Raw genomic sequence first — 12,196 nt, 5'->3', positions numbered from 1 at the left:
TCAACCAATAAATGAATATTATTTAAAAATTGAATATTGAATAATATTAAGCAATCACCATACATACTTTTAAAAAATAAATTAATAAAACTTAATTTTATTACTAAAAATTTAAGTTATATTTTTATAACATAATGTATATGGTGAAAATAATATATTAGACAATATTAAAAATTCATAAAAAATTAATTTAATTTATATATTTAATGTCTTATATTTTATTATAATATTGAAATCTTTGTAATAAATCTTTATTTACTATGAATAAAACATTAAAGATTACATTTTTTGATCATTTATATATATATTGTATATGATGTTATGCATATTATATTACATAGTTTAGTTTTTTTAGTTATCATTTTAATTCTAAAATTTAATATAGTATTAATATATTAAGTCAATTTTTCTTCAATTTTCTTAAAAATATTTAATATCTTGAAAAATATAAATTTAATTTACTTTACTTTAGAGAATAATACTATCTATAGTACTGTATTTATATTTAGTATTTTATTTTAGTAATTTTTATAAGTAAAATGCAATTAAATACTACTAATAATAAATACCAAAAATATTAATGAATATCAATAGTAATTTTAAATACAAATGTTTGACCTTAAAATTTAAATTATTTACAGTAATGTACAGTACATTATGTTTATTAGAATTATATATATATTAATACTAATTGAATTATTCAGAATTTTAATAAAAAATTCAATAAGTTTTGACTACTTTTTTGTTTGAAAAAACTTGTGAATCACTAACTAATGACAATGTGTACGATAGGCGACTCAATATTGAGAAAAAAAATAATTACTAGAATCACACAAACAAGTTATACAAAATATTTAGTAAACTTTACTTGAAAAATTCATCCTGGATACTTTAACATTATTCAATAATTTTAACTGAAATATTACTATTAAAAAAAATACTGTACAATGTTATAGTATCAAGGGTGAATTTGATTAATTTTTTTTAAATATAAATGGTAAAGTTAAATTATAAATTAATAGATTTTTTCCGTATATTATTTTATACGATTACAAGTGTAAATTTTCTGATTAATTATTATTAATTTTTTATTGTTTATTTAGAAACATTATTACAAAAAGTTGAAAAAATTTAAAAGTACTTATATTATGACTGTGTGTATTAGTGAATATATTATGAATATATATCAGTGATTATCAAGTAGACTATAAATGAGAATTTCAAAAAAATACTCTTATATTAAATTAATATAATTTAAAAAAAAAATTAATAATTAGTACTATAAAATAAAGTGCATTGAATTACTTTTTCAATTTAGTATTTTATTTTTGTAATTTATGTAATTTTTGATAAACTAAAATCAATCAAAATGCGAAATGTTTATCATTTACTCGGAATTAATAGACGTCAATACGTGAATTATTTCAGATGCCACTCAATGACCAGATCGGCAACCGGTAGACAGGACATCGAAAAGGGTGGCAAAATAATATTGCCGATAACATCATTGGTGGCATTAAATTGGATGGAAATTTCATGTCCCTGGATGTTTAGGTTAACCAATATCTTAACCAATCGTATCACACATTGTGGTGTACTTGAATTTTTGTCGGATGAAGGACAGGCAATACTACCCGATTGGATGATGAGAAATATGTGTATTGAAAATGAATCAATGATTATGATTGAAAATGTTGTACTACCGATGGCCACATTTGCCCGATTCCAACCGCAATCATCTGATTTTTTTGACATTCCTGATTACAGGACTGTTCTCGAAAATAACTTAAAACAATTGGCGTGTCTGACCACCGGTGATATCCTAGACATTAATTTCGATGACATGACATACGGATTATCCGTTATTGAAACCCAACCCATGAAAGCAGTCTATATCGTTGATTGTAATCTGATGTTTGATATTGAAAATCCTATTAAAACTGAAATATCTAAGAAAAGTTTAGGCTATCGATTGGACGGTCGAAAAGTGATTTATAACGAAAATTCAGACAATGAACCGATTCCTAAAGCCAGAGGTATACCTAATGATGACTACAAACTGGGATCTATTCGTTTTATTAGGACATCCCATACTATTACCAATAATAACAATCAAATAAATAACATCAAAAAATTTGAAGCGTTTGAAGGAGTCGGACATCAACTATGAACCAAAAAAGTGTTTTATATTGATATATAAATTATTATTTAAAATTATATTATATTTGAAAGACGAAACACAATAAGTGATAATAAATAAAATCTAATAAATTCTATTTTTCATAAAATTAATTTTTTTGTTAACTTATATTTTTTATATAAAAACATACTAAAAATATTTACTATTATAAAAAAATATTTCTGTTAACAATGTAATGTCAGTAATAAATTATTATTAATAATATATACTATTTATAAATGTTGAAAACAATTTTTTTAATGAACTATTATTTTAACTCAAAGTTCTATTACTTAAGTAGAAATAGTAAAAGTCTGAGTTTTATATATTCTCTAAAAAAACTAAATTTATTCATACATTTATATTAAGATATACAGTAATATGATATATACAGTACAATAATACTCTAACATTATAGTCTATTATCTAATGTATTATTGTTGCCAAATATAACAAATGTATGGATACATTGCTTTTGGGATTTTACTTCAATAGGTTTCACATCAGTTGCTAAAAAATATAATATATTTATCTTAGTTAGCAAATAATTATTTATTATATGTACATTTTAAAAAATGTTCAATAAAATTTATTAGAATTTAATAATAAAGTATTAATAATAATTAATTTTTTAAAAGTATGTACTGATTCATATTAGAAACTTATTTAATTTATAAGATTTACTTTATTTGTGTATTTGAATTGTAAAATCTAATATATATGGTTATATTGTAAATTAAGTTAACATAATAAACATATAGTACTTAACATTTACTTGTAATATGCTTTATGTTTAAATACTTTATTAAAACATTATGTATTAATACCAAATTAAATTTATTTAATAAATTGTAATATTTTCTACTAAAATAGTATTTTTGTATTATAATATTTTTTTATAACTACTATATTATTATTTTTTCTGACTACAATATATTGTATTAAAATATATAAATTATACTTCTTTACCGGTATATACTGTACAAACAAATACAGTAATATATTGCATATTACTTATTATAAATCTCATAAGGCATAAATCTTATATTTTTTTAATTAAAAATAAATTAAAATAAGCAAAATAAATGAATATTTAGCATTAAATAAAGAATGTTATAATAATATATAAAAATTCAAATATATTTTTAGCACTTAATTACTATATAAGTGTTTAAAGGAAATGAGAAATTTTGAAACTAATATGTTGTTAACACTGTAATTAGTAAAATACTTTTGAATATAAAAAACAAATATTAATATTGAATATTACAGTACACAATACTAATGTATAGTATGTATTGCCTTAAAATATAGTTCAATAATTGAGTATATAATTAAATTTTTATTGATTTATCATTATTTTTTTTAATATAAAACTAGATTTTGTTACTTGTTATCAAATGTTAGATAATATGCTTTCAATGTTATAATCAATTTTAATCTATTATATTATATGTTGTATTCATAGTATGAATTTTCTAGTTATATGTTATGTTTTTCAATATAATGTATACACTAGTTATTAATACAGTATATATATAGAAAATTTAAATAAAATTTTTTGAAGAATATTATTTTAGCAAATAATATATACTGTATATAGAATTCTTATTTATTATTAAATAATTTTAATTTATATCAATATGTTTTTAACTGTTTATTGTTGTTTACTACATCTATTTTTGTACAAATTAATAAATAATTATGTTTTATTTATAGAATATATTATATTAAAATTCAAAAACTACATAAAGTGAATTTAATATAAATATAATAAATATCAAATCATAGTGAATATTTTAGATTTAAAATTTATATAAATTAATATTTAAAAATTTCCTACAACTATATACTATACTACAGTATAATTTTAATCTAATTATTAACTAATATTTGTAAAAAAAAAATATTTGAAATATATTTAAATTTTAGTCAAACAATTAAATAAAATAATTATTATATCTTAAAACAGTTGTTCAATGGCTGTACAAATTGTTTTAATATCCGATGAGTTTTGCATTTTATACGATATAATATCAAGTCTTTTATGAAGACTTTTGTCTTCAAGTAAAGCATTAATTGATCCGTAAGTTGTGGACAAATGACAAGTGTATGGCTCCAGAGTGACACCAAAACCCGATTCTTTAAGATACCGTGCATTGTCTAACTGTTCGCCAAACATAGGCATCACAATCATAGGCTTTCCATAAAACATGGCTTTTGTTATCGTCGGTGTGTCGCCATTAGTGATCACCAGATCCGATATATGGATGGCCTCATCGGTTGATAAATAGTCCAATAAATAAAAATTACTGGGAATGCTATAGTCTTTATATAACTGATCATCAATTAAGACAAATTTATTGGGCAATTGACTTAAGATTTTAAACAACCGACTAATCAATTGTCGACTATTATAGCTGTTATCATAAGATTTAAATGCAAAATGAATAATCTTTTCTCGTTTGTTCATCAAATCAATTGGTATTTCAATGTTGTTTGTATTGTCGATGGCTTTCATAAGACAACAAAATTGGTACCAATTGTCCGGTAGATAATCATCTTTCAACTGATAGTCTATCTCTTGCGGATAAAAGTATAGATTAAGATATGGTGAGTGAGGATGTAGTGCATTAACTGACTGTCCTCTTAAACCCATAGATATAAGCCATTTGTTATAGTGAGACATAAAATCTTGCATTAATTGATCTCTTTTTTCTGTAAACTTCTTCACTAATATTTCCGATGAATTCATTGAAAATCCTTAATATTTTATATTTAGGATTAAAAAATAGATTAAAAAATTATATCATATAAATATAAATAGCATATTTGTAGCTTATAGTCTTTAAAATTTAATTAATTAATTTATATACATACCCGACCACATCGGTGGAAGTAAAGAGTTGTCCATAAAAAGATTAGGAGCACCGAAATTAATCCAAACCCATGGTATACCACAATCTGTGACAGCGGGTGAACACAGTATCGATTCAACAACAATCAGATTAGGTTTGAAATGTTTGATCAGTTTTTTCAAATAGTAATCCCTTTTTCTGAGTTCAGCAAACTTTTTCCACAAACACTTGATTGTAAAACATTCAAACACTTCAATAGCTGGTCGTCTAAACAGATTACTGTCCTCAACATCCATATCCCACATCCAGTTTTTACTCAATTTATTCAAATCTAATAAATGGCTTAAATTATTATTAATTACCAGCTCTTCGTTGCCGACATTCAAAGCAAACACCACTCGATGGCCGCGATCTCTGAGTCCGTCGGCAAACACTTTAAGAAACTCCAAGTTTTCGCATCCATTGTTTGGCACAAACAAAATGGTACTCTTTTTGTCATCAATTAGTTGATCCATAATTTAAATTATCTAATTTAGTATTATATATGTCTTAGTGTACTGTATTTTATTATTAAAACTTAAATCAAATTAGTTTTAGTATTTCTGATAATAGGCTAAACTGAAAAATTTTAAAATAATATTTTGAAAACAGTTATATTGTATTAAATACTATATCAGACTATAATTAACAAATGAAAACAAGTTTGCGATAAAAATACATTATATAATTATTATCCGATTAACAAACTTTGATAACTATTTATAAATAAGTTATTATATTGTAATTTAATAATAATTATCCTATATTTATATAATAATTTTAGATAAGAAATTAGAAAACAATTTCATTTTTAGTTGATTTCATACATAATTTTAAAATATATTAAAAATTATAATTAAAAAAAATTTTAGGAATTTTTTTTGTTTTAGCTTAATAGAGTTAATAAAAAAATATAATAGTAACTTATTATTTTATTAATTAGTACCTGTAGCTATAAAAGTATGTTAAATTTTAAAAATAAATATTTTATTAGTTTATTGAAATATAAAAAAAACTAATTGCCTTTTTATTTTTTTTATAAATTATTTTATTTAAAAATTTATGTCAATTATTGTTTTAAAATATGCTTTTAGAAAGTAAAGAAAATAAAAATATTCTTAATAAGTACTATACTTTATTTGAGATTCAGTCAAAAATTCAATTAATTAATTAATAAGTATTTTAAGTGCAACAAAAACAAAATAAATAAAATTTCAGTCAAAATTGTATTTTTAAAATTAAATTTTAATGTTAAGTGATAATGTATAATATTATAATATGCTATATGAAAATTTTCAGTAAATTATAATTTATAACTAATATCATTAGAAATAGTATATATATAAAAATAATGTGCTTATAATTATAGTAATTGCATAAACATAAAAAAATAATATTTACTAGAAAATTATCAATCTTTATTTATGGATCTCATAATATATTAATATTATAAAATACATTTATATTATTTTAAGCCACTATTTGACCTACCTGACCTACCTGAGCTACAATATCTATACTTTTATTCTTAATTACTATGTTTTTATTGTCATCGATATTATTATTATCCTTACATTTAATAACATTCAATATATTATTGATTTTATCGGCAATCATTTGACACGAGTTTGACGTTTGCATTGACTTTGATATTAGACTCAATCTGCGGGACAGTTGTCTGTCATATAATAAGTTGTCAATCATAGCAAACAATGTTTCTTTATTAAAATCAAACGGATCCAGACCCCATCCGAAGCCAATCTCTTTAAATCTGATCCTATTGTCCAACTGATCTCCATATAACGGCATTATTATAACCGGCTTTCCGTGATATAGACTTTGAACAATAGTTTTTGTATCGCCACAAGTGATAATCAATTGAACACTATGGACAACATCATCAAACTGTATGTACTCAACACCATACATGTTGTCGGGTAAATCATAGTGCAAATTGTGCGGTCCTTTTGATACAATATATCTATGCGAAGATTCGGCTAACACAGTGACCAACTTAGTCATAATGTGAGCGCCAGCTAACGGTCCCATTGATATGAATACAAGTTTATCGTGTTTGCTATGAAACTTCTCCGGTATTTCAAACTTTTTAACCATCGATTCCTTGATAAGACAGTCGACTTGCATCCAGTTTCTCATATTCCAGGGAAGTGTTAACTTTGAGTCCAATTCATTCGGATAGACGTATACATTGAGAACAGGCGATTGAGGATGAAATGTGTCTAAAGGTAACTCTTGAAACTGACCCTTCAGTGCACACCAATTAGTTATTTGTTGTTTTAACTCTTTAAAAATAACATCCCTTTCCTCTCTAAATACTTTCCATTCGTTTGGTTTAGTTTTAGTCAAACCTTTTAATAAAATAAAATTAATTGAAAAACTTAAGAAAATGATGAACAGATAACGGCTTACCTGACCATCCGGGAGGTAGACGACTGTCGTTTTGGCATATATTTGGCGGACAAAAGTTTAACCAAATCCATGGTATACCTGAGTTGATTAGTGCTGGCGAACAGATCATCGACTCTATGATGATTAGGTCCGGTTTGATACGTTTGACGAGTAATATATTAAAATCTTCACATTGTTTGACAAAAGCAAATGAATCGACAATCAATTTATGACTAAACTTCTTCATCACATTAATTGGCGATCCGTTGAATACATTTTGATTGGTATTCTTCAAAGTCTTCGACGGAAACTCTATATTAATGACTTCCTGTTGACAGTCAATGGTTTTCATGTATGCTTGAGATGTCTTGTCAAATGCCATCACTATTTGATAGCCTTTTTCCTGTAAATAATTGGCCAACACTTGACACGAGTCGATATTTTCTGTGCCATTCATTAATGCAAACAATATGACAGACTTTTTTGACATTGTTTCACAAAAAAATTAATATCATAACTAAATTTTATCACTAATTTTATATAAACTATAAAAGTATTTTTAAAAACTAGTTTCAAAATAAAACTATTACTTTCTCTAACATCAAGTGAAAAATCATTTTTACTTTAGTTGCTTTCAGCTAATTGAACTAATTTTGTATCAAAAAATTATTTCATATATAATTTTCTTATTTTTATACAATTTATTTTTACTTTTATTTAATTGTCTGATTTTAATACAGTGTATAAATAAAGTTTAAAATATATCCTAAAAATCAATTGAATAAATTTGTAAAATTGTAAATTTCAAAAATAAAAATGTATAAGACAATTATTTTTGTTGTATAAGTATATTTTTATCATTTAACTGATCTAACTTATGTTAATTTAAATTTAAATGTTTACAATATTTATATAACCAGATTTATTTAATGTGTCACTTAAACAAAAATGTTAACATTATATATATATTATTTAATTAAAAATAATAAACTTTAATGATTTTATTTAAAATGTTTATTTTGTTTTTTTCAACTATAAATATTAAGTATTCTTAATTGCTAAATATTAATAATCAAATTTAATTTTAATATTTTTGCAAAATTATAATTTTTTTTAGTAAATCATTACTTTTAAACCCATGTAAATATACTGTACTTATAAATAAAAAGAATATACAAAGTATTAAATTAATATTTAAACATTTATTAATGTTTTTATTGTTTTTTACTGTATTTGTTTTAAAAATATAGATTTAATTAATATATTTGTATATTAGTATAATAGTTTTTAAAAAAACTTTGAAATTTATTATATACTGTATTATATTTTATTATTACACAAAAACAATAAAATTAAAAACTAATTAAATATTGCAATCACTTGTTGTCAAACTCGTGATACTATCTTTTTATTAAACAAATTAAATTTTGTATTTCAAAATTAAATAATATTTTTTTTACAAATTGAAATTTTATTGTATATTCAAAAGTTTAAATCACTTGACGCATAATTTTGCCCCAAATATAACATATTTTGACGTTATTTTTGAACAATTGTTTGAACAATCAATGCTATTGAATGCTAGTCGACGTGTGTTTGCATTATTTGTCGCAAAACAGGTATTATTATATTAGCGCTTAATTAGTAACAAAAAACAACAACAAAAATATCCATAAAATTTCAATTATAACTTTTGATAGTGTTATATAATGCTAATTAGTTTATAAAAAAAATAATTTTACAATTTATTTTGCATAATATCAATGTTAATGCACAATACAAATACTAAATATATATATATAATTAAATACAATGTCTAATACATTAAAACTATTATAAAGTGGGCATAATTTATGCCAACGTATTGTATTGCTATTTATGGTAACATTTGGTTTATTATTATTATATTACATAATATTTTAGTTTACAGTTTATGCAAAAATAAAACAAAAAGAAAATTATATATAACTTTACTTTTAAAATAAATTACAGTTTATTGTATTGCATTGAAAAAATCATGTGATGATTGTCTGAATTAAAAAAAATGTAATGAAAATATTCAGTATATTAGTCACAAAAATTTGAATTCACATAATATTACGTGTGTTTTTGTAAAAAAAATACAGTGAACATTTTTGGAATCAACTCGGCATAAAAAATAATAATTCCTTTCAAATACAATGTTTTATAATATTTGTTGTTAAATAGAAATAAATATGATAACGTAGTTTAAGAGTGACCTAATAAGAATACACTATTAATGCTATGCACACACTTAGACCGTAAAGACCTATAATGAATGGAATGATTGTCTAATGCTATGCACACACTTAGACCGTAAAGACCTATAATGAATGAAATGATTGTCAAACTATTTGTATTTTGTTTAATAACATTTGTTGTCATAGTAACACAAAATATATATATAATTCATATTAAAAAGCCCCGAGTCTTCGCTAAATCATAAGGACTGTATTATGTCATAAATAGATGATATAATGCAACTAAACTGTTATCCTGACTATCATTGTTAACACAATAATTGTTAAGTGATTTATATATATATTATATTTGAATGACAAAATGTAAGTTAATTATTATTATATTAATTATTTATAATATTTTTTTAATTGTTTGTTCAAAAACTTGTTTAAATATTTAACTAATTATAACTTTGTAAAACAAATTTAGCATAAATCTAATTTTAGTATTACATTATTTAAATTGTTTAACTAATATATTGTACAATATTGAACACCTATAGTTTTTTTGTAGCAATGTATTATTTATAGTTAAATTAGCATTATCAAATTCTAATTTTATGATACAGTTTTATTAATATAACCTTTAATTGTTAGTTTAATAATATGTATTTTTAAAAAATATGATCAAGGTTTAGCTAAATAAAGTAAAAATTTTTGTATTAATAGTTATGAAAAAAAATCTTAATTTTACTTTTTTTTGCTAATTAAACTGATGACACAAATTATTAATTATAAAAAGTTTAATAATTATTTGTTTATAATATTAATCATTTTAACTAATTTTTATAGTTTTTTTTATTTATCTGAAATTAAATATATAAGTAAATATTATTAATATTTAAATGATATGATAATTGCTAAATGATATACATTATATTATACACTTAAACAATAATTGCGATAATTATTTTTATTTGATAAACTTTTTTTTTTGTCATTTATAATACTAAAACAAGTTTGTTATCATTAAAAAACTTGTTAAACTAACAATATTTATCAATTAATAATAACTATTTTGCAATAATATAAAATTATCCAGATTGTAAAAATTGACAATTAATTATTATTAATAAAAATAATAATGATAACAATAGTTATGCAAAATTTATTATATTTATAAAGTGGCATTTAATTTATAACAATAAAATAATTAGCAAATATGATAATTAATTGAAACTATTTTTTATTGTATGGTATATATCGCTTAGCGGTCGCAACTGATCTACCGGTGCACAGAAATGGGTCAACTGTTGAGTACAGCCAGCGATGACCGACACAGAAAGGTCGTTGAATATGACATATTTGACAACTCGTTTGTTTTGATCGAAAGGTACAACAAAAACAATACTAATGGTGTGGCCGAACGATTCCGACGGGAATACCAGTTGGCCGCCAATCGGGACAAAGGATATCTTAATTGGCACAAAGTATTGACCAGTCATTTACACTCCAATGGTATGGGTTATGTCGATGCCATCCGAAAGACAGGACATCTACTCAAACAGGCAAAGAAGTCAAGCAATGGAAAAGATAAGAAGTCTTTCAATGAGATTCATAATTCTGTTAAACGACTCATTGAATTGAGGAATCGGGAGTTGGATCCGAAATTATCGATATTAGGATGGGTTATATGGGGTGGCGATCAATACAATAGCCACAAGTATGTGATCGATGCCTGGAAACAGTTTGGCCAGTGATTGGACAGTCGTCGGTGTTGTCAATGATTTTATTGATATTTTTTATTAACTCTTTTTTAATGTTTATATATATTTTTAAAATACCAACTGATAGTCGCCAATAACAACCTATCAATTATTATATTAATATATATATACAATAATTATTTTACCACCAATGTTATTTTTTTAGTATGATACTTAATTATTAATTGATAACATTATGTGTTTTTTTATTATTTTATATTTACAACACATAAAAAATATATTTACACTAATTTTTTTTTTAAATTTATGATTATTATTATTATTGTTAGTGTAAATTTTTAAATCAGTTGTATATGTTTGAATGACTCATTAAATAGACATTTATTTATTTTTATTCAGCAAATTATACGATTCATTACACAAATATAATATACAAGTATTGAAAAAGTATACCTGTATTTACAAAACACCACATGACTTGTAATAATTAAATTTTCATAAATATATATATATAATATTTACCATTTTTATACATTTTATATTATAACTACTTATTGCCTTAATTCAGTGTCAACTAAAAAAATATATATAACAGCGAAAGTTATGATAAAATTGATTTTAACTAACGTTTAATTTGATAATAACAACAAATTTGATGAATTTGCAGAAAATATATTATAATATCTAAATTATAATTATTTTCTTTTCTTGTTTTACGTCTAAATTTGTGTCTATTTTTATGTCTGTATATATGAATATAACGAATATTTATCATTGATATCT

The 12,196-nt window shown here is 22.6% G+C and overlaps 2 protein-coding genes across 3 annotated transcripts; both read left to right on the top strand.

Annotated features, from left to right (window-relative positions):
• Window positions 1–1,369: 1,369 nt before the first annotated feature.
• On the top strand, window positions 1,370–2,170 carry LOC128955960 (ubiquitin recognition factor in ER-associated degradation protein 1-like). The gene has a single exon (XM_054301640.1). The coding sequence runs from the start codon at window positions 1,370–1,372 to the stop codon at window positions 2,168–2,170; it is 801 nt and encodes a 266-aa protein (XP_054157615.1).
• A 6,817-nt stretch (window positions 2,171–8,987) lies between these two features.
• Window positions 8,988–11,584, top strand: LOC128955348 (uncharacterized). 2 transcript variants are annotated; one of them, XM_054301012.1, is made up of 2 exons: window positions 8,988–9,104; window positions 10,958–11,584. In XM_054301012.1, the coding sequence occupies exons 1-2, from the start codon at window positions 9,054–9,056 to the stop codon at window positions 11,444–11,446; spliced, it is 540 nt and encodes a 179-aa protein (XP_054156987.1). In that variant the 5' UTR covers window positions 8,988–9,053; the 3' UTR covers window positions 11,447–11,584. The 2 variants fall into 2 exon arrangements, with proteins under 2 accessions (XP_054156987.1, XP_054156988.1); XM_054301013.1 differs by lacking the exon at window positions 8,988–9,104 and adding an exon at window positions 9,969–10,070 and having other exon boundaries at window positions 10,958–11,582.
• Window positions 11,585–12,196: the final 612 nt, after the last annotated feature.

This window comes from Oppia nitens, unplaced genomic scaffold (assembly GCF_028296485.1).
Source record: "Oppia nitens isolate AA-2021 unplaced genomic scaffold, nextdenovo-longstitch-racon4-pilon3 scaffold2_pilon_pilon_pilon, whole genome shotgun sequence".
NCBI classification, from domain to species: domain Eukaryota; kingdom Metazoa; phylum Arthropoda; class Arachnida; order Sarcoptiformes; family Oppiidae; genus Oppia; species Oppia nitens.
The sequence above is the reverse complement of the archived record's forward strand: the minus strand, read 5'-3'. Positions and strand labels throughout refer to the sequence as shown.

Coding starts and splice junctions, on each gene's coding strand:
- LOC128955960 (XM_054301640.1), top strand. CDS start 1,370: ATGCGAAATGTTTATCATTTACTCGGAATTAATAGACGTCAATACGTG.
- LOC128955348 (XM_054301012.1), top strand. CDS start 9,054: ATGCTATTGAATGCTAGTCGACGTGTGTTTGCATTATTTGTCGCAAAA. Junction 9,105..10,957: donor CATTATTTGTCGCAAAACAG/GTATTATTATAT, acceptor TATATCGCTTAG/CGGTCGCAACTGATCTACCG.